A 24,147-nucleotide genomic window follows, 5' to 3' on the forward strand; every position below is an offset into this window, starting at 1 on the left:
AGAATGGCCGAGCGGAGGTGTCCGCTCGGCCGGAATCGTGGCGAGGGAACAGTGGTTAGCCGAGCGGCCTATTCGCTCGGCTCGGGATATGGTATGTCGGCAAAGGCATGATGATTAGACTGTACGCAAGATGGCACTATTAAAGGCCCCACCATCACGTTACGGAAAGGTTGATACAGTAGCAGTATGGTCTTATGGATGCCCTTCTGACAGGCCTACACCTAGGCATGGTCGAAAGCAGGTGATTGTATCAACAGTATGGTCTTATGGATGCCCTTCTGACAGGCCCACACCTAGGCATGGTCGAAAGCAGGTGATCGCTTCGATTGGTGTGCCCAGGCTCCTTCGAGAGGTCTATATAAGGCCTCCATTTCTTCAACCGGAGGTACACAAGTCTACATTTTCTGAGCCACTTTCTTATTCCTTCGCCTAACTTGAGCGTCGGAGGGCCGTCGCCGGGACACCCCCCCGGCTCGGTTTTGTTGCAGGTTCGCCGAAGCACTCAAGGATCCAACAGGGAGCGCCACATCCCCAGCGTCCGTTGACTCCTGGTTCGGACAGGATCAGTTTCTTTATAAAGTCAGTATAAAAGAAACGACCTCAAATGGTCCTACTCAATACACTCTGAGTGTACTAGTGTAATTATACAGTCAAGATAAACTGATACCTAATTACACTACGACCTTCTAATGGTTTGTTCCTTTCCATTTTGGTCGCGAGCTACTGTTTATAATTTATAAGGTACTGATAACATTATCTTCTGCATGTGACACTACATACTATGTTATCTACAATATAAATTAATTGAACAACTACAACTAAATGTAGACAATTTGACCAAATATGATTCTTTATTCATAATGAATGTTTACAAAGCTTAGGCTTTCAGTATACACTCCAACAATCTCCCACTTATACTAATGACTAAGCTGTCACTACAAGAAAAAATGGCTTTCCTGACACTTTCTTCATGACATTTATTTAAAAATGTAGTTGTTTTATATATATAATGACATTGATTACAAATAAAAAATTAATAAAATTAAAATCTAATTAGGTATATTATTATGACACTTAATAAATGTAATGTAATGTTTTACCTGCGCGCCAATTTTTTTCATCACTCCCTCCAACAAAGCACTCAGCCGCGCCCGAGTTTCCTATATCCCGATCCCTAATTTTTCTTCCCTCTTTCAATATTTCCATCGATGATCGTCCCTGCCCGATCCTCGCTGAACCCTCGGCATCCTTTGCGCCGCCTGCCCCTTATTCTGTCGCCTGCCTCGACATCCTTTGCGCCGCCTGCCTTGTCGTCCGCTTGCCCCTTTGTCATCCACCCCATCATCTGCAACACCGAGCCCTTATTATTTCCTCTTCTAGCATCTTGTGATCAGAAGCCCTAGGTTGCAAGTGTCTGTGCGCCGTCTGCCCTCTTGCTTGTGACGCCAAGGTCCTATTCTTTCCTCTTTTCATGATCTGAAGCCCTAGGTTGCAAGCTAACTATTTATGCGCTCTGTTTCTTTTGAAGGTTTTCTTGTTTCTTGCTGTGAATTTTTGTGGTAAAGAGGTTGATTTCTTGTTGATTTTTGGTGATTTCTGTGAAACCATATCTTGCTTCAATATGTTTAGTTTGAAGGAAGTTTTAATTAAGGTTGATTTCAGTATCTACCTCTCTTCTCTACTTTCGTTGACTTGATTTCTGTGTTTTTTTTGTTGTATTATTGAGCTGAGAAGGACTAGTGATACTTATAAGAAGACATTAGTTAGTAAACCATTTATTTTTTTTGCAATCTGTTTGTTTTGTTGATTGACACACCATTCATGATTCTTCATTAGATAACATTGTCAGCCATTAAGTTATGAAAAACTTTGACAGCTATAGTGAGGTCCGTGTTTCTAAACTCACCATCCTATTAATGAAAGAAGTTTCTATCCTGAGAGAATAGTGGATAAATTTTGGTACCACAAGAAAAGAAGCATAGAAGGTTGGTTGTAGCTTCCTCTGCACTTCATTTAAAAGTAAACTTAGTCGTAGTTGCAGTAATAGCCTAATTCAAACATATATATCTATCCTGTCGTGCTTAATTACTTAAAAGAGATGTCTTGCTCACAGTGGCACCCACATGAACATACAAACCTTTCCTCCCACCTTTAATCATTGTGTCTTTATGCCATTGTTGCGGCCTCCAGCTGAAAAGTAATTGCCCACATCCAACCCAAGCAACTAGTTGGTCCCCTGAAGCCATTTATTTGTCTACCTCCCAAGTCCTTCTGGCTGTGGTCTTGATCAAAAGGAATAGCTAATGTTTAGCACAAGCACAAAGTTGTGTTTCGTGAAGTCTCTCTTTGTGATCCTATGTACATGTTAAATCTCAAGATGCAGCTCAATCCAATCCAAAAATGTAAAAATATGTGGATGAGATGTAAGGATAAGTTTGAGAGTTTTACCCTGTTCAATATCCCTCTCCAATCATATCACTAAGATGAGGGGCTGCTTTTATATCATTAGCCAAATTTAATTTAAATTTCCAAGAACAAATGTAAATGAGAAACCCTTGATATGTAAGCTATTCAAGAGGGATCTTGGATAGAGATAGATGCATTAAGGTTTCAAGGCTCTTGCTCTGCTCCATAACCTACTATAAAATGCATAGGGCTGCTTCTTTTGTAGTTGTCGGATATGGAAGCATCCTTCCCACTAGTGCACCCCATTGAATCATTTGTGTCAAGCTTTGCTTTGCTGAAAAGGAATCTTCCTTGTCATTTAAAACAATTTAAACCCATGTACCACAAATTAAAGCCTTCTTTCCATCTGATCCTCCTTTTCCCCTTAGACATCACTTTTGCGTTGTAATGAGATTATGAGAATACTCTTCTCTCTCGATCTTTTCCATGTTCAAATCTAAATCTATATAGATTTCAGTACTGTGACATGATTCTACTCTTATTCCTCTGCCTACTTCCGCTCCTCCTCTCTCTTTTTGTCACTTTTTTTTTGTCTTTCATGTGAAATGATCCACCACCGCTACTGATGGAGATGGAAGCACATGGTCTGGTGGCTCATCCAAAAAGGGACTTCCCAACCAAAAAGAAAATGAAAAAGAAGAAAATAAAGCATATATTTTTTCCTTCGCTTATTTAGTGCATGCATACTTCCTGAATCATGCATACCGAAGTGACGTTTTTCTCATTTTAACTACATAGAAAACCTTGTCTTTTTGATACATTTTGGTTCTATCTTTTATTAAACTTTGCTCTTTAATAATAAGGATAAAAACATTCTGTACTATCATGATTTTTAAAAATTAAATTTAGCTTGTAGGAATGGATAATGGACTTTTCTATGTTTCTAGAATTAAAAATAAACATATATCTATTGAGATATTGAAATCATGTTATCTTATTGACTTATCATGTTTATCACAATGACTAAATCTATTTAATAACATGTTTGCAGTTTATATATAAAATATTTAGTGTTTTTGAGTTGTTTACAGATAGATTATTTAGTTACTATATTGGTTGTTAAGTTTTTTGATTTTTTGACTGAATCTATTTTTTTGTTGAACCAGTTTGAGTACATATTTTTACTAGAATTGTGATGGATAAAGGTTGGATGTTTTTACCAAGACAAACTGAGGAATACAGAAAAGGACTTGAGAATTTTCTAGATTTTGCATTTTCTAATGCAAACATAAATGGAACAATTGCATGTCCTTGTGCAAGATGTAAGATTGGCATATGTGTTTCAAGAGAGGAGGCTTATGATCATTTGACGGTTGATGGATTTATTAAAGGTTATACTCACTGGGTTGCTCATGGAGAGATAGCATGTAGTGCACCTTCAATATCTAGTTCGGTTCTGTCTCGTGATGATGTAGATAACATGGAGGGACTAGTTCATGATGCTTTTGGGGTCCAACAACACGATGGTAGTACAATCAATACAGCAGGATTTGAAAAGGATAAAGATATTCCGTTTGGGGAGGCCGAGAAATTCTATAAATTAATTGATGATTCACAAAAGGAGTTATATCCCGGATGTAAGAAATTCTCAAAACTTGCATTCATCATTCGCTTGCTTCACTTAAAATGTCTTGGAAAAATGACCAATAAAGTCTTTAATATGCTTCTGGATTTGTTGAGAGAAGCATTTCCAAATGCCATGAAAGATTTACCAAAGTCATACTATGAAGCAGAGAAATTGATGAAGCAATTAGGACTTGGTTATGAAAAAATTGATGCTTGCCCTAATGATTGTACTTTGTACTGGGGGTTGGACAAGGAAAGAGTTCTCTGTAAAACATGCAATGAGCCTAGATGGGAAACATCTGAAGATGATCCTACTGGTGACAAGAGGAAAGTTGCATGTAAGGTTTTATGGTATTTTCCAATAAAGCCTAGGTTACAACGTTTGTTCATGTCATACAAAACGGCCGTCCATATGAGATGGCATTCTGAATCTCGCACAAAAGACAGTTACATGCGACACCCAGCTGATTCCCCAGCTTGGAAAATGTTTGACCATAACCACCCAAAATTTGCGAAGGATCCTAGAAACATAAGGCTAGGATTAGCTTCAGATGGATTTAATCCATTTAAAAATATGAGTGCGGTGCATAGTACGTGGCCAGTCATTTTAGTGCCTTATAATCTTCCACCATGGATGTGTATGAAACAACCATACTTTATGTTATCATTGCTAATACCTGGTCCATCTGCTCCTGGAAATAACATCAACATCTACTTGCAGCCCCTTATTGCAGATTTGAAGGATTTGTGGGAAGTAGGAGTGCAAACATATGATGCATCAACAAAACAGAATTTTAAATTGCATGTTGCATTACTATGGACGATAAGTGATTTTCCCGGATATGCAACCCTATCTGGATGGAGCACCAAGGGTAAATTTGCATGCCCGGTGTGCCACAAATTTACACATTCACGGTGGTTAAAAAATGGTAAAAAATATTGCTATATGGGTCACGGCAAATTTTTAAACAGTGATCATGAGTTTCGCAAAGATTCTCAACATTTCGATGGCACAGAAGAGTATGGAAGACCACCACCAATACTTTCAGGAGACACAGTAATCAATGAGTTAAAAAATTTTAAATTGAAATTTGGAAAAATAGTTGATGATAATCCAGAACTACCATTCAATTGGAAAAAGCTGAGTATTTTCTTCGATTTACCATATTGGAAAGATAATGTGATACGTCACAATCTTGATCTTATGCATATTGAAAAGAATGTGTGCGAATCAATTTGTGGGACATTGCTAGATATGGAAGGGAAAACGAAAGATAATATTAAATCACGTCTTGATTTGCAAGAAATTGGGATAAGATCAGAACTTCATCATATTGAAAAGGGACCGAGTAGAGTTTACCTACCTCCAGCTTCTTATTCAATGGGGAAAAAAGAGAAGGGTACATTTTGCAAGGTTTTGAAAAAAGTTAAAGTTCCAGATGGTTATGCATCTAACATTTCACGATGCGTTCAACTGAAACCAGCAAAATTAATTGGTCTAAAAAGTCATGACAACCATATTTTGATGCAACAGTTGTTGCCGGTAGCACTACGTAAAACTTTGTCTAAATCAGTTCGAAATCCTTTGATCAGATTGTGTAGGTATTTCAGAGAGCTATGTTGTAAAGTAATTTCTCCTACTGATGTGGTTCGTCTGAGGAAAGACATTGCGGTGATTCTTTGTCAACTCGAGAAAATTTTTCCTCCGTCATTTTTTGACATAATGATTCATTTGACTGTACATTTGGCTACTGAAGTACAACCTGCTGGACCAGTTTATTATCGTTGGATGTATCCAATTGAAAGGTAATAAACAATTCTCTTATTGATATTGTTTTATTTAAATTATTATTTTCACTCAATAATATAAAATTTATATTTTTGATATAAGGTACTTAGGGACATTGAAGTCATATGTTCGAAATAGAAGTCGACCAGAAGGATCCATTGCTGAGGGGTATTTGGCTGAGGAATGTTTGACATTCTGTTCTTTATATTTAGCTGATTATGTAGAGACAAGATTCAATCAATCAACGAGAAATGATGATACAACTATCGGTTCAACATTTGCATTGGACGTGTTTACAGCCTCTGGTTATGCACTTGGAAAGGTCATTGCAACTAAGTTTGATGATGAGACATTAAAGAAGGCACATCAATATGTGTTATTCAACTGTCATCACGTACAATCTTATATAGAGTATGTTAATATATATTTCATCGAGTTTAAATATATAATCATCAATGTTTATCAAATCGTTATTCTTAATTTCAGTGAACACCGTCGGATTTTGAATCTTACTCATTCTGGTCTTCCACCTCACCAGATTGAACGTATGCATAGTGAGTCTTTTGCATCTTGGTTTGCAAAACATGTAAGTTTGTGGTGTAATTGTCATTAAAGTTATATATCATGATTTTTATACATATTTTATCATTTTTTTTTGTGATAGATCGAAAATACAAATCCTTCCCAGGATGATCCAATATCAAATGATCTGAAATCACTTGCCAGAGGTCCGAATTTCATAGGGATACGATATGAAAAATTCCTTTCCAATGGATTTAGGTTTCATACAAAAGAAGTGGAACGCAAGAGAAAAACTCAGAATTGTGGTGTTATTGTTCGGGCTACTACTTCAAGTTATTCAAGTATTAGAGATCAGAATCCAATATCAAGTGAACTTGATTATTATGGAATTTTGCAAAATGTGATTGAGTTAGATTACGAGGGAGGTCGAAGAGTTGTTTTATTTGAATGTGATTGGGTCTCCAAAGGCAAACGACTAAAACTAGACGAGGATGGTTTTATGTTGGCCAATTTTACAAATGTGAAGCGCCATAACGAGCCTTATATTTTAGCATCCCAAGCCATGCAAGTTTTTTATGTGGAAGATCCAGTTGATTGTAATTGGCATGTAATTATCACCACCGATGCACGAGGACAGTATAAAATGCAACCTGTGGCAGATGTTGATACATACCTTCAAAGTTGTATTTGTAATCCTGAAGACGACCATGATCATGAAGAAATCGTTTGGGTTCGGGATGATGCTATAGGAGTTGAAATTGATGTTGATACATGATGAGATTCTGTTTATGATGAGATTTTGTCTAGCATATATAATTTTTATGTTTAATTAATATGATATAAAGTGATAGTAAGAGAGTAGATTTGCCATATATATATGTTATTTCACTGTTGACTATGGACCTTTTATTTATCATATCAATGGATATATAACTAACTTTCTTTTTATCTATAAATTGTAACTTTTGCTCTTGATAGGAATGGCTTGTGATGGTAAAACTATTGGAAAACCTCATTTTCAACATCAAGATAAGGCAAATACACAATCTCGAATTATGATTCCCAATCACGCAGCTCGAAATTCAAAAAGAGGTTAGGACTTTCTTCCTTATAATTATGATTATTTCATGCTATTTATCCTACATAACTTGCCTTTGATAGGATTGACTCTTAAAAGTAAAAATATTGGAAAACCTCATTTTAAACTTCAAGATGGGGAAAATACTCAACCACAGGTTTTGATTGACAATCACGCAACTCGAAACTCAAAAGAAAGAGGTAGCATCTTATTTTATACATCAACAATCTATTGTTTTCTTTTGTATGATTGGATACTTAACATACTAAATATTTGGTAATCCTGTATATTTGTTTTGTTCGTACATCACATCTTGTTTCCACTTCTATAATTTGCTTGCTGGTAAATGCTTGTTGTTTTTGGTAAATGCTTGATTATGAGAAGCATGGTAATCCTGTATGCTAGTTGTTATTTGAGTTTTCTTGATCTTGCATACTTAACATACTAAATATTTGGTAATCCTGTATACTTGTTTTGTTCGTACATCACATCTTGTTTCCACTTCTATAATTTGCTTGCTGGTAAATGCTTGTTTCCACTTGATTATGAGTTTTCGTGTATGCTGTATACTTGGTAATCCCAAATTCAAAATCAAACCTTATTTCCACTTCATAGAACCTAAGCAATGTCCTTTTTTACCCAAAATGCTCATTTTCTTGTTTTAGAATGTTTCATTGAACTGATCTCATTTTTATTCATGCTTTACCCATGATAGTGCATCAATAATACATTATCCCATACATCATGCATATCACATCTTAATCTCATTTTTTTAGACTTTTTAGGCAACGATAGCATATTGCTTATGAGAAGCATGGTAATCTTTTTCTTATTGGTAAATTTGCTTGGTGGGAAATGTGCTGCTTGCCATCAACATTGGGTTATTAGCAGGACTTCTATAAGTTGCTTGCTGGTAAATTTGCTTGTTGGGAAATGTGCTGCTTGCCATCAACACTGGGTTACTAGCAAGACTTCTATAAGTTGCTTGCTGGTAAATTTGCTTGTTGCGTAATGTGTTGCTTGCCATCAGCATGGAGCAGTAAAGTCTCCTTGTCAATAGTAGTTGTATTGCTATACTTGTGCAGACTTTAAAATATTAAGGTATTAACTTGTGCAGACTCAAGTTGTTTATATTTTGTTAAAACAATATTTGTGCAGATTTTCAAAACATTCAAGGTGCATCAAATAACCAAATAGATGAAACTTCAAATCAGAAAGACAATGATGTACAAGGTATTAGATATAAAAATATATGAAACTTGTGAATTTTTTATTTCAAAATATTAAGTTTTAATATCCTTTGGTATAATGGTTATTTCATGCTTTATTTATCTTATATAACTTGTCTTTGATAGGACTGCCCCTTAAAAGTAAAAATGTTGAAAAATCTCATGTTCAACTTCAAGATGGGACAAATACTCAACCACAAATTTTGATTGACAATTACACAACTCGAAACTTAAAAAAAAGAGGTAACATATTATTTTATACATCAGCCATCTATTGTTTTCTTTTGTATAACTCTGATTTGACTATTTCTTTTATATGTTATATACATTATTCAAGTCTATCATGCAAGGGAAATTGAGAATGTGGTAACTAGCAGAAAAGGTCAGAACGCTCTTATTTATGATTTAAAACTCAAGTTGTTTATATTTTGTTCAAACAATATTTGTGCAAATTGTCAAAACATTCAAGGTGCATCAAATAACCAAATAGATGAAACTTCAAATCAGAAAGACAATGATGTACAAGGTATTAGATATAAAAATATACGAAACTTGTGAATTTTTTATTTCAAAATATTATGTTTTAATATACTTTGGTATAATGGTTATTTCATGCTTTATTTATCTTATATAACTTGTCTTTGATAGGAATGCCCCTTAAAAGTAAAAATGTTGAAAAATCTCATGTTCAACTTCAAGATGGGACAAATACTCAACCACAGATTTTGATTGGCAATTACACAACTCGAAACTTAAAAACAAGAGGTAACATATTATTTTATACATCAGCCATCTATTGTTTTCTTTTGTATAACTCTGATTTGACTTTTTCTTTTATATGTTATATACATTATTCAAGTCTATCATGCAAGGGAAATTGAGAATGTGGTAACTAGCAGAAAAGGTCAGAACACTCTTGTTTATGATTTAAAACTCAAGTTGTTTATATTTTGTTCAAACAATATTTGTGCAGATTGTCAAAACATTCAAGGTGCATCAAATAACCAAATAGATGAAACTTCAAATCAGAAAGACAATGATGTACAAGGTATTAGATATAAAAATATATGAAACTTATGAATGTTTTATTTCAAAATATTAAGTTTTGATATAATTTAGTATAATGGTTATTTCATGCTTTATTTATCTTATATAACTTGTCTTTGATAGGAATGCCCCTTAAAAGTAAAAATGTTGGAAAATCTTATGTTCAACTTCAAGATGGGACAAATACTCAACCACAGATTTTGATTGGCAATTACACAACTCGAAACTCAAAAAAAAAGAGGTAGCATATTATTTTATACATCAGCCATCTATTGTTTTCTTTTGTATAACTTTTATTTGACTTTTTCTTTTATATGTTATATACATTATTCAAGTCTATCATGCAAGGGAAATTGAGAATGTGATAACTAGCAGAAAAGGTCAGAACGCTCTTGTTTATAATTTAAAACTCAAGTTGTTTATATTTTGTTCAAACAATATTTGTGCAGATTGTCAAAACATTCCAGGTGCATCAAATAACCAAATAGATGAAACTTCAAATCAGAAAGACAATGATGTACAAGGTATTAGATATAAAAATATATGAAACTTGTGATTTTTTTATTTCAAAATATTAAGTTTTAATATAGTTTGGTATAATGGTTATTTCATGCTTTATTTATCTTATATAACTTGTCTTTGATAGGAATGCCCCTTAAAAGTAAAAATGTTGGAAAATTTCATGTTCAACTTCAAGATGGGACAAATACTCAACCACAGATTTTGATTGACAAGTACACAACTCGAAACTCAAAAAAAAAAGGTAGCATCTTATTTTATACATTAGCAATCTATTATTTTTTTTTTGTTTAATCTCTTAGTAAATTAAATTACAATATTATTGTATTATATGATACTTATCGTGATTCATCATATGATACAACATATCAAAATGAACTTAGCTAGATTTTACTATATTTTTCACTTTGATTCTCTACTTTTAATGATTTTACAAATGTGTCGTATTAGATTACATATTTATTCTCAACGTATCACACCTAACTACTCTTGTTTATATTTTGTTCAAACAATACTTGTGCAGACTGTCAAAACATTCAAGGTGCATCAAATAACCAAATAGATAAAGCTTCAAATCAGAAAGACATTGAGTTACAAGCTTCAAATAAGATTGTTGAAAATGATTTTATGGATGAAGAATTTGATCAAGGTAATCTGTGCAAAGTATGTAATAAATTATTTCACTGTATTTATTCAATCATTTATTTCTCTTTTTTTTTTCTATATGTAGATAGTGAAAGTGAATCTCCTAATGCTAAGAAGAAAACTAGAGGCCCTACATTTATGAAAGACATTTGGGGTCGACCTAGTACGCTGCCACGTATTAAGATCCAATGTGATGGTATGGGACGCCCTATAGGATCAAGAAGAAATAAATTTGCTGATTTTTTAGGTACTTTGGCAAGAAATGGTAAATTTTGTCCAATTAACGTGGAAGATTGGCATAAAATGCCCTTGGAAAATAAGAAAAAAATGTTAGATGTTATAAAGGTAATTGAAATGTTATTGCATAATTTTATTATTAAATATTTTTTTATTATTTGGGTAAATTTTCTAAATGTCTGTGTAGGAAAAGTATGACCTTCCTCCTGGAACAGAAAGTTGGACACTACGTTCAATATCAAAAAAATGGAGAAATTGGAAGTCAGAACTTAAAAAGAAGTATTATGATCCTGAGTTGCCAATGCAAGTTCTTCTGGAAGAAAGAGATAACAGAGCTTTGGTAGAGCAATATGTGAAATTAGTTATTCAGTGGAATTCAGAAAAATCAAAGGTATATAATATTTTATCTATTTAGAAAATTTTAATTTTTTACTTTTGTATCGTGTATCAATTTTTGAATTTAATATATTAGGAACGAAGTGAAAAAAATAAGATTGCTCGGAAGCAAAAGATAATGAATCAGACAACTGGAAGAAGATCTTTTGCTCAAGTGCAACAAAAATTGGTAATTTATCATATTAATCTTATAATTGACATGCATTAGAATCTACAAACTTTTAACAACTGTAATTTTAGGGAAAAGAAAGGGGACGCCCTCCATCACGAGTCGAATTATTCCATGCTTGCTTTACTCATGCTAATGGAAGCCCCTCAAGCAACATTGTGGCGGAAAAATTAATAAGTTAATTATAAACTACAATTATATTACTTTCAAAGATATTGGTTTTCATCATGTTTATGTATAAATTATGACTTTTGATTTTTTGGTAAAGGCTGCAATGAAAGAACTAGAAAATCAACTTCCTGAAGACGAGGATGATCAAGTTGGCCAAAATGACATATTTGCTCAAATCATTGGACCAGATAGACCAGGCCGAGTACGTATGTTTGGTGATGGTGTTAACCCATCTGATTTATGGGGAGAAGTTCCAAGCCGTAGTACATGCAACCGAATAGTGATGGAGCAAAGGACAAAGTTAGAAAAAATGGATGAACAAGTTAGAAAGCAAGGCCAACACATTGCAATGTTAGAATCAAAGATTTGCAATCAATCAAACCAAAACCTTGGTTCAAATTACAACAGTATACAACACACAACATTATCAAGTAGTCCATTACTTTCTGATCCAGTTAGTTTATCTCTAAGGGTAAAAGTCTTTATCTAGTTTGCTTTCTTCCAAGCTATATATGTTTTTTGTGTGAGATTATAATTATCATGAGTTAGTCATTTATTGATTTCTTGTATGTGTATTGCTGCTTATTGAGAAGTTGAGAATTCAGTTAGATTGAGTAATAACGTATAATCTTATTTAGCATAAATGTTGCTGCTGATGGTATACCATATTTGTTTTCATCATGACCTTCTCTTTTTGCCTTGTTAGGTTGGATGCTCTGTCTCGATAAAAAGTCTATTTGATTCGATGAAAATTGTGGCAAAAGGAGTTGTTCATAGCATGGATCCAAATACTGAAGTAGGAAGACAGGCATTGGGACCAAATTGGTGTGAAATACAAGTTCTAGTTGTCTTAGAACGGGAAGAGAGTTTGATTAGGCCATATGATCTTTTACAAAGGTTTGAGGATGCACTTGGAGGAATGATAGCTTGGCCTTGCCATCTGGTATCATATGTAACTTTTTAATTAATTATTATTTATTGTATATGCCCATCATGTTATGACACTTTTTTATACCAATATCAATTATATTTACAGTTGACAGTTAATGAAGAAGACTTCTACTAGGTGCATTTGGAGTTTTGTGGCACAATAGTAAGGTAAATGTTAGTGTCTTTTTAAACCAATTATATTTGATGCTATGGAATTTTCTCGGTTTATCATTTGGTAAAAATTTGCTAGTTTAAATTAAATTTTAATCTCTTTATTTTATGTTATTTTATTTACACAAATATATGAATTTTTATTGTAGGTGACAAGAATATTGGATTTTGTTTAAGATGTGATGGTTGAAGAATGAAGATGCACTACAAGTTTGGTTATGTTTTGCTTTATGAGACTTAATTTTTTTCTAGATCTAAAACTAAAAATATTGGGTACATTTGTAATTGGTATATAGATATTTTTGATGTGACAAATTTATTATCCTTATGGATTAGAAAATTAATGACAATTATTGATTAGCATTTTAATTTCTATTTTAAAACTTTTTATTTGTATTTATGTTAATTTGTTATGTGCGTGAATATTGTATCATGAAAATATTGAAAATGGATGACATCTTTCATAATATATGGATTTTTTAGGTCACAATAGACCATCAAATCCATTGGAGACTTTTAAAAAAGTCATCATAAATAACTTTTAATGATATTTTTTTAATGTCCTTATAGATTAGTATAGAAGACATTATAGACTAGTATAGAAGACATTTGTAAGTGTCATTACAAATTACATAATGAGGCATTTTAAATTAACCTTATAAATTATCATTAAGGACATTTTTTCTTGTCACTATAAAAACAATTCACGACACTTATAGTTGTCTTGTTAAATGATTTTATAGGACATACAAATTTGTCATATTATTACTATAATAAAGGCATGTATTAATGTCATTACAAATCTTATAGTGACATTGTTTTTGTCACTATAACAATTATTCATAACATTAGTGGTGTGACTATTTTTATGCTATAGTGACACTAGGAAATGTCATAAGACTTTAGACGACATCACTATAGAGGACATTTTGACTTAATGTCACTATATTAAAAGTGTCAGTATAAGTAGTATATGAAGACACTTTTAAATGCCATTAAAAGCATATATTCTTGTAGTGTGTCATATCTTTTACCATACATCTGATTCTCATTCCCTCCACATGCCGATCAAAAGCTTTCGCCGGAAGGGCCTTAGTGAAAGGATCTGCCAGGTTATTTGCTGATGCAATCTTGGCGATGACAACTTCTCCTCGCTTCACGATATCTCGTATCAGGTGGTACTTGCGCTCTATATGTTTACTTGCCTTATGAGCTCGTTGTTCCTTCGAGTTTGCAACTGCACCGCTATTATCACAATAAATTGTGATAATTTTGGGCAAACCAGGAATCACATCTAAGTCCATTAGAAAGTTCCTGAGCCATACTGCTTCTTTAGCTGCCTCAGAGGCTGCTACATACTCAGCTTCCATGGTTGAGTCTGATACGCATTTCTTCTTAACACTCCTCCATGAAATGGCTCCACCTCCTAAAGTAAACACATAGCCTGATGTAGACTTACTATTGTCCCTATCTGATTGGAAATCTGAATCCGTGTAACCCACAGGGAGCAAATCGTCTGCTTGGTAAATTAGCATATAATCTCTAGTCCTTCTCAGGTACTTTAATATATGCTTTACCGCAGTCTAATGTCCTTATCCAGGGTTACTCTGATATCTGCTGACCATGCCCACGGCAAAACAAATATCAGGTCTCGTACATAGCATTGCATACATAAGGCTTCCTACAGCCGAAGCATAAGGAACTGCTTTCATGTCTTCTATCTCCTTTGATGTCTTTGGAGACATCTCTTTAGATAGAGCTATTCCATGCCTAAAAGGTAAGAAACCTTTCTTGGAATCCTGCATACTAAAACGAGCAAGGATTGTATCTATATATGAAGCTTGGGACAGACACAACATTCTTTTCTTGCGATCCCTTATCACTTTGATCCCAAGAATGTGTGCACACTCTCCTAAGTCCTTCATATCAAATTGTTTGGAAAATCATACCCTTACGTCTGATAATACCTTGACATTGTTGCCAATTAACAAAATATCATCTACGTATAGTACAAGAAATACCACCACGTTTCCGTTACACTTCTTGTATACACAAGACTCATCCGGACACTGAATAAATCCATACGACTGGATTACTTCATTAAACCGGATGTTCCAAGATCTTGAAGCTTGCTTCAGTCCATAAATGGACCGATTGAGCTTACACACTAGATGCTCTTTACCCTTTTCAATGAACCCTTCTGGTTGCTTCATATGGATGTTCTCTTCAAGACTTCCATTAAGGAAAGCTGTCTTGACATCCATTTGCCAAATCTCATAATCCATATGAGCAGCAATGGATAAGAGTATCCGGATAGACTTAAGCATGACTACCGGTGAAAAGGTTTCCTCATAATCGATTCCCTCTTTCTGAGTGTACCCTTTCGCAACAAGCCTAGCTTTGAAGGTTTCTACCTTCCCGTCTGTCCGTCTTTTCCTTTTGTAGATCCACTTACATCCAACGGCTTTTACACCATCAGGTGGTTCTACAAGCTCCCAGACCTTATTAGAGTACATGACTCTATTTCAGAATTCATCACCTTTTGCCAAGATGCTGCATCTATATCTTGGAGTGCTTCGTCATATGTCCGGGGATCAGGTTAATGTTTACCTGGGATCAAATCCGAAAACTCTCCCAAAAACATGAATCTTTCAGGTTGCCTTACAACCCTCCCACTACGACGAGGCACTGTCTGTGGTTGTGTATCATGTGTGACACGTGTTGCAGTCTCTTGTGGTACTTCATTTTGTACTGTTGGTACTGAAGTAGACGTGTCCTCTCTAAGTTCTTCTAAAACAACTTTGCTACTGGGCTTGTGATCCATTATATAGTCTTCTTCTAAAAACTGGGCATTGGTGCTAACAATGACCTTCTGGTCTTTAGGACTATAAAATAAACCACCTTTCGTTCCTTTGGGATATCCTACAAACACGCGAACTTCTGTACGGGATTCTAACTTATCAGCATCTGGTTTCAGCACATGTGTTGTACTACCCCAAATCCGAATATGTCTTAGACTAGGTTTTCGCCCATTCCACAATTCTATGGGAGTAGAAGAAACTGATTTAGAAGGTACTAAGTTCAGAACATACAATGCTGTTTCCAGAGCATATCCCCAAAACGAATTTGGTAATTCTGAATAACTCATTATCGATCTAACCATCTCCATAAGAGTCCTATTCCTTCGTTCTGCCACACCATTCTGTTGGGGTGTACCAGGTGCGGACAGTTGGGATTGAATCCCAGCATCTGATAAGTAATTCCTAAACTCTCCTAAGAGGTATTCGCCACCACGATCTGACCGTAGTGTCTTGATACTTTTACCTAGTCGTTTCTCCACATCAGCCTTGTATTCTTTGAACTTATCAAAGCACTCAGACTTGCGGCGCATTAGGCAAATGTATCCATATCTTGAATAATCGTCTATGAAAGAGACAAAATATTCAAAACCTCCTCTTGCCTGGACAGACATAGGACCACACAAATCAGAGTGAACCAACTCTAACACTTCTTTGGCTCTATACCCCTTGGCCTTGAACGGCCTCTTGGTCATTTTACCTTCCAAGCAGGATTCACAAGTTGGAAAATTTTCCAACTCTAATGAACCCAAAAGTCCATCGGCTATAAGCCGCTGAATCCTACTTAAGTTAATATGACCAAGCCTTAGATGCCAAAGATATGCTTGGTTCATTTCCGAACTTTATTTCTCTTAATAACTACATCGTTACTGAAAGAAACTGAATATCCATCCAAAAATAGTTTAGAAACTGAAATTAAATTCTTTCTAAAACTGGGTACATAAAGACAATTTCTTAAAACCAAATTCCTATTTCTACTAAAAGATAAGTAGACGTCTCCCACTGCAACAGCTGCCACCTTAGTAGCATTGCCCATGTAGACGGTAATTTCTCCTTCAGATAGTCGTCGGGTTTCCTGGAACCCCTGCAAGGAATTGCAGACATGATCAGTGGCTCTCGTATCTACACACCAGGTGCTGGTAGATAACACCGCTAAACATGTTTCAACAACTAGAGCATGAGATATACCTTTGTTTTGGTTCCTACGAGGACAGTCCGCCTTCCAATGTCCTGCCTGCTTGCAGATGAAGCACTTGCCCTTCGGCTTCTTCACTCCAGCTTTAAATCCGGTACCGAGACTTATTCACTTTCTTTGCTGAGCCGACTTGTTTCTTCTTCTTCTTTCCTCTCGGTTTAGAAGTAGAACCATTTTCGAGATAGTGAATTTGAGAATTGTGACGAAATAATCCTTCTGCAGTTCTGTCAGTGGTTCCCCTAATGAATAAATCCTTTTATTCATATTATAGTTCAGTGAACCGCTTAAAACTTCTAGGTAGCGTTGGAGGATCATATCGATCTGGTTTCCCATCAATTTCTCCTCCAAGGATCTGTATCTCGTTCGGATAAGCCATCATCTTTAGGATATGATCCTCACAGGAGTACCCTCTTGCATGGTGGTTGTCATTATCTTTCTCATGGCTTCTTTCCTAGAAGCCCTATCTGATGACCAAAGAGTTCCTTGAGATTGTTCATAATATCATAGTCGTTGGTAAATCTTGATGTCGATGTTGCAATACATTTGACATTGAAAGCAAAATGTAACACCGCGCCATCTCATCTCTTTTACCCATTTCCTATGATATTCAATCTCCTCTTGGGTAGATTCACCAGTGGGTGCATCAGAACAAGGCTTAGTCAATACAAATAGCAGTAAGAACAATGTCTAGGTTTCTTTTCCAATCTATGTAATTAGGTCCAGTAAGTCTATTTTGTTGAAGTATGATGGACAGTGGGTTGAAAGTCATCTTAAGAATCACAAATAACTTTTGGTCAGAACTCTAAATTTAGAATAATATTGATTCCTCAAACAATACTATTTTAAATTAACCAACACCTCATAACACCGTGAATTTTGTATGTCACGTTAGTGTGGACGTATACAAATTCAACATTTGTAAAAGGAGGGTTTTAACCCATTAATTTTATTATCTTGTCAACCTAACTTTTTGACAAATAAAATTAATAGTTGGTATCATTTGGTCACACAAATAATAGCAGTGACTCCGATGAGGAGGATACTATTAGATGTGTCTAAGTGTATACCATTACTTGACACTAAGTCCATTAATAAGATTATGCCCCTTCCGTTGGGGAAGATCACACGCTCTTAATTAACTTCCTATAGTCATCCAAAAATGAAAGTTTGTTCTAGTGATCCACAAACAAGCTCATCCGTTATGGAGGAAGGCACTCAGAGCCAACGCGCAAGCTTGTTTGCATCACTTACAAACCAGTAATGGAGACCATGGGATTTACTTAAAAATCCCTCTCCCACTTAGTTATTTATAAATGAGGAATTTTAACTATGCTAGCCTACTAAACATGTAAACTAACATACACACACAGCTAAATATAAAAGCAATAAATAGAAAATCTAATTTTCAACTATTATGGCTTTTATCTCTAGTTGTCCTCCGTGTGTTGTCATCCCAAGCTGCTGCCATATTTGGCCACCGCCACCGGGTCTAGCTGTCGCATCCATCTTGCTCCTAGTTCCGCTGCGCCTCTGGTCCTTAGAAGGTTCCACGCTTTGCAAGATTCGATCTGCGACATAAATCGAATTTTATATTTTTGATCCTATATTCCATAAAAGGAATGTACATGTATCTAGATCAAAAATAAAATCCTAATAAAACTAAATACAGCTCCTGCTATATTTTTAATACAATCATGCACACACATATAAATGCCCTTGACATGTCCAAGGGTCCAATCACACACATAATAACTAAAAGTCATAATAATTGGATCCTGCATCCACAAAGTTAGCACATCCTACTATTAATCTGCCTAAATTATGTATGACATGTGCATAATTAAACTAATACCAAATTCACAGAGGCAAAACCCTAGCTCTGATACCAATTGTTGGTTGCTACTCGGAAAACCTAGAGGTTCCAATGTACAAAAATTTTGTACAAAGGTCTGAACCTTTTCCTAGCTACCATGTGTTCTTTTAAATTAAATTTTGGATCGCCTGTGGAACTTAACACGTTTGATCCAAAACTTAATCTATTCGTTCTTTTAGGTTTTGACTTGGGTCTCCTGCGGAACTTAACACGTTCGACCCAAATCACCTTAAGTTATTACTTCCATTAAATATTAATTTCCATAATTGGTTCCCAGTACTGACGTGGCGAGGCACATGGCCTTCTTGGATATGGGAGCAACCACCACCGACTAGACAAAACCTTTTATAGAAAGCTAATATTTAATTTCCTAAAATAACTTTAGGTTAACCGAAAAGAACAATCAAATCACAAGGATAAATAAAACAAAAGAACACAACATCGAAAAACATATTCGAAATACTAGAACGTAAGCCTCTTGTATTTGGTATTATTTCCATAAATAACTAGTATGATGCGGAAAAGGAAAAACTACTAGTTATACCTTCTAGAAAGACCTCTTGATCTTCTATCGTATTCCTCTTCTAACCTCGGACGTTGTGTGGGCAACGATCTTCCGAGATGAGAAACCACCAACCACCTTCTTCTCCTCCTAGCTAGGTTCGGCCACAAAGAAAGAAGCTTCACCAAGGAAGAAAATCAAAACACTAACCAAGCTCCAAGAGATGCTCGCTTCCTCTCCTTCTTCTTCTTCTCCAAGTAGTATCCGGCCACCACAAGAGCTCCAAGGAAAGAGAGGGGTTCGGCCACCACAAGAGGAAGAGAGGGAAAGGATGGCCGGCCACACCAAGGAACAAAAGAGGGAGAGAAATAATAGAGGTTGTATCTCATGAAGGCACCCTCACCCCTTCTTTTATATTCCTTGGCCTAGGCAAATTAGGAAATTTAATTACAATAAAATTTCCTTAATTTTCTTGACATGATTTAATTGAGAAAAATAAAATAAAATTTCTCCAATTAAATTCAAGTGGTCGGCCACATCATGAAGAACAAATTGGACAAGTTTCAATCAACAATTAAAACTTCCTAATTTGTTTCCGGAAATTTTAAAATAAAATTTCTCTTCAAAAATCTCTTCATGGTTGATAAAAAGAAATTTCCATAATTTTAATTTTACAACATGTGAATAATTTTTAAAGAGAAAATAAAATATCTCACCAATCTACAAATAATGAAAGAGATCTAATCTCTTTCTTTAATCTATTGTAGATCTTTTACAAGAGAGATATTTTAATTTTAATTCTCTTTAATAAATTATATCTTCCACATAATAAAAATTAAAATTAAATTTCTTTTTTAATTTAATTTGGCCCCCACTAGCTTGGGTTCAAGCTAGGGCCACCCAATCTTATACCTAGGCGGCCCTAGCTTGGTTCCCAAGCTTGGCCGACCCCTATTGGTGGGTATAGAAGGTGGGTATAGGTGGGTATAGTACTCTATAAATAAGAGGCTACGATAGGGACCGAGAGGATGAATTGGTTTTGGTCTCCGATAAAATTAAACATCTTGGCCCCTAACACACAACTTAATTTTATCAATAATAATTCATTCCACTAGAGAACTATTATTGAACTACCGCACCAATCCCAAATTACATTTTTGGGCTCCTTCTTATTATGAGTGTGTTAGTCTCCCTGTGTTTAAGATATCGAATGTCCACTAATTAAGTGAGTTACTGACAACTCATTTAATTAATATCTTAGTCCAAGAGTAGTACCGCTCAACTTTATCGTCATGTCAGACTAAGTCCACCTGCAGGGTTTAACATGACAATCCTTATGAGCTCCTCTTGAGGACATTATCAACCTAGTATCTCTAGGACACAGTTTCCTTCTATAATCAACAACACACACTATAAGTGATACTATTTCCCAATTTATCGGGCTTATTGATTCATCGAACTAAATCTCACCCATTGATAAATTAAAGAAATAAATATCAAATATATGTGCTTGTTATTATATTAGGATTAAGAGCACACACTTTCATAATAACCGAGGTCTTTGTTTCTTTATAAAGTCAGTATAAAAGAAATGACCTCAAATGGTCTTACTCAATACACTCTGAGTGTACTAGTGTAATTATACAGTCAAGATAAACTGATACCTAATTACACTACGACCTTCTAATGGTTTGTTCCTTTCCATTTTGGTCGCAAGCTACTGTTTATAATTTATAAGGTACTGATAACATTATCTTCTGCATGTGACACCACATACTATGTTATCTACAATATAAATTAATTGAACAACTACAACTAAATGTAGACAATTTGACCAAAAATGATTCTTTATTCATAATGAATGTTTACAAAGCTTAGGCTTTCAGTATACACTCCAACATAGAGCTGCCGCTCAGCTATGATGAATGTTGAAGCTGCTTTCTCCCATGAGTTTAGAGCTGTCGCTTGGCTATATCTTACTGACATGAGTTTAAAGTCACTGCTCGGCTATCAATTACAAACCTGGGTTTAGAGCCGCCACTCGGCTATGATGAATATTGACAATGTCTCCGCTCAACCGCTTCTTAGTCAGAGATTTTTGCCGATCGGGATGGTTGGCGATGACACTTAGCGATTTTTCTACTTCTTGTTGCTTCCTCGAACGAGTGCCTTTTAATGGTTGCTAACATCCACCCAATTTCTTGAAGACTGTGTAATTCTCTGGTCCTTATTGTCCAGCATGCCGCTCATGCCTTTCAATTAAGCATCATTAATGCTTCCCCGTCGCCAACCGCCCCGTGTCCTACTCTCTTCCGTCGTGCGCTTGATGTGACAAGTGGATATCCGTGGTTGATGTGACAAGCATCACTTTAAATTCAACGACCAGATCTCGACTTTGTTTTGTGTAATCCTAGATCGGACGGTTCAAAGTAGCCGTCCCCATGATTTATAAACCCTTACTCGCCGTCGTTCTTCTTCTTCACCACATCTCCTCTTCCTTGCGCATGCTCTCCGCTACTTTTCTTCTTTGTCACTCCTCACTGGCGATATTCCGCAGTAAGCTCTTTCTCCCCCTATTCGTCCACTCCTTGATTTTCGTCGACCTTCCTGTTTCTATTTCTCGCTCTTTTCCATGGTCGCCTCTTCTCCTCCCCCTCCACCTATCACCGGATTGTGGTATATATCCACCAAGTCTGACTTTAACGACGACGAGATACTACAGATGCAAATGTCCTACAGTGTTCCCGATGACCACCAAATAATCATCCCTACTACATATGCCCAACCACATACGCCGTCAGACGACTGCCTTACTTTTTTTAAGGACAAGTTTTTGGCTAGTCTACGCTTTTTGATCTACCCCTTCTTCTCTGCTGTCTGTAGATACTTTCATATTACTTTACCCCAGTTAGTGCCGAGCTCCTTTAGATTTTTGTGTGGTATGGTAATCTTATTCCCCCTATACGACATCCCGCTCGTCCCTCATATCTTCCATTATTTTTATTATCATAAGTTTTCTGAGGCGGGGACCTTTCTGTTACAGGCCTGAGTGGGCTTTGTATTATTTGATAAGATGTGTAAGATCCAACAATTAAATAATAAGTGTTATTGAAGAAATAATCTTATGAAATTTTTTGGTAGTGTTTAGAATTTAAATAGAGTCCGTATGAGGTGTTTTAGGGGATGAATCTGTTGGATCGAGAAGCGCTAAAGGGGGGAGGTGAATAGTGCTTGTGGCTTTCACTTTTCGTATTTGGAAAAACAACGAGTTAAGCAGCGGAAATTAAAAGCACAACACAGAAAGAAGACCCAAGTTTTTTTACTTGGTTCGGGGCTTTGGGCGACTCCTACTCTAAGGCCCGTGATCATTGATCGCTTTCGGTTGACAATCACTATCAATTCGTAAATATTTTACAACTTTAGAGTACAAGAGCTTGAATAAAGAATTTATGCCAACAATACAAAAAGATGAAGAAGCTAGTCGTCAATCATCGGAGTGTCGAAGTGATTCGGAGCAGTGCACAGCTTTAAAGGATGGCTTAAATTCTATCTGTCGTTGTCCTTTGAAGCTGCAACCCGAGGCTCCTTTTATAGCCTTTATAGATATGATCCAGATCCTCGAAACTCGGGATCAGGTTTGACCCGAAGCGGATCGATCGACTGATTAGATGATCTCCTCCTCATATGATCCGCTCACTCCGCTTCGATCTGGTCAGCTTCTATCCTTGGTTCGGTCGACCAATCATGCCGTTCTATCGACCGATCAGCTCCTCAGACTTGATCAATCCGGCATGTTTCAGTCGTTACTTATCTTTGGTCCGATCGACCAATCCCCTGGTTGAACCCGGTCTGCTATCTGGAAATCTGATCTTGCTGCTTGGAGGTTCGGTAGACCGATCCAGATGTTCGGTCGACCGATCCCGGTCGATTCTAAACCTGCACAAAAATATTAATCTCCTGCAAAATAGAGTTAGAACATATATTATATAAGTAAATAAATTGACAGTCTTCGGACTGTCCGGTTCTGACTTCGGATTTCCCACCAGAAACCCTAGGTCAAACCGACGTCTACTGTTTCCTTCACGGGGAACGCATCCTCACCTACTCCACTCAAGAGAAGTTACCCTTTGCTAGTTTGGTCCTCCAGACCAACTGGGCTTTTGCTCGACGCTCGAGTCTTCCGGTCTTCATGCTGGATGCCTGCTCCATGGCTCGTCCAGACTTCCACCTGGTTCGCGACACCAGGATTTCCATCTAGGGTTACCGCCCCCTAAGATTTTTGCCCGAAGCTTCGACCCGCCAAGACTTTCCACCTAGGGCTACCACTCCTTAGGACCTAGGGTGTCCGCCCCCTAGGGTTTTCCCTTTGCCTAATCGCAGTTAGGACTTTTGCCTAAGTAACCTTAGGACTTTCCTGCAATCTCATTCAAACACATTAGATAACAAACCAATTTAACTTGAACCCTTTGACATAATCAAAACACCGGGTCGATCGTCGGATGCTTCCCGCACCAACAGAATCGATTGGGCTTAGGGAAAGCCTGTTTAGATATTCCAATTAAGTTGGGAGTTGATTGATTAAATTAATCTAAAGTTGGTTAATTAAATCATAGGTACAAAAATCTAACCTAGGTTTCTTTTTCACCCAATCACTCTGACTTCCTCTATCCACTCCCGATCTCCACCGCATCTCCTCTTCTCATCGGCACCCGACAACACTGATCCACTGTCGCCTCTCATTGTCGTCATCGCCATGAGCACTAACGCTGAGCCACCTTTCCCCG

General features: G+C 36.1%; 1 protein-coding gene and 1 long non-coding RNA gene across 2 annotated transcripts; both read left to right on the plus strand.

The window, feature by feature from the left end:
* The first annotated feature begins 3,601 nt into the window (after positions 1 to 3,601).
* On the plus strand, positions 3,602 to 7,118 carry LOC121972505. The gene is made up of 4 exons (XM_042524165.1): positions 3,602 to 5,838; positions 5,924 to 6,232; positions 6,308 to 6,407; positions 6,486 to 7,118. The coding sequence occupies exons 1-4, from the start codon at positions 3,602 to 3,604 to the stop codon at positions 7,116 to 7,118; spliced, it is 3,279 nt and encodes a 1,092-aa protein (XP_042380099.1).
* A 4,298-nt stretch (positions 7,119 to 11,416) lies between these two features.
* On the plus strand, positions 11,417 to 11,826 carry LOC121973453. The gene is made up of 3 exons (XR_006109617.1): positions 11,417 to 11,489; positions 11,571 to 11,663; positions 11,735 to 11,826. It is a non-coding gene; the product is annotated as an uncharacterized LOC121973453 (long non-coding RNA).
* Positions 11,827 to 24,147: the final 12,321 nt, after the last annotated feature.

The sequence above is a fragment of the Zingiber officinale genome, chromosome 4A, assembly GCF_018446385.1.
Source record: "Zingiber officinale cultivar Zhangliang chromosome 4A, Zo_v1.1, whole genome shotgun sequence".
NCBI lineage: Eukaryota > Viridiplantae > Streptophyta > Magnoliopsida > Zingiberales > Zingiberaceae > Zingiber > Zingiber officinale.

Excerpts from the sequence above, each read along its gene's own strand:
- LOC121972505 (XM_042524165.1), top strand. The coding sequence starts at position 3,602 with ATGGATAAAGGTTGGATGTTTTTACCAAGACAAACTGAGGAATACAGA. Across the intron at positions 5,839-5,923 it reads TGGATGTATCCAATTGAAAG|GTACTTAGGGACATTGAAGT; the intron begins GTAATAAACAAT and ends TTTTGATATAAG. Across the intron at positions 6,408-6,485 it reads CATCTTGGTTTGCAAAACAT|ATCGAAAATACAAATCCTTC; the intron begins GTAAGTTTGTGG and ends TTTTTGTGATAG.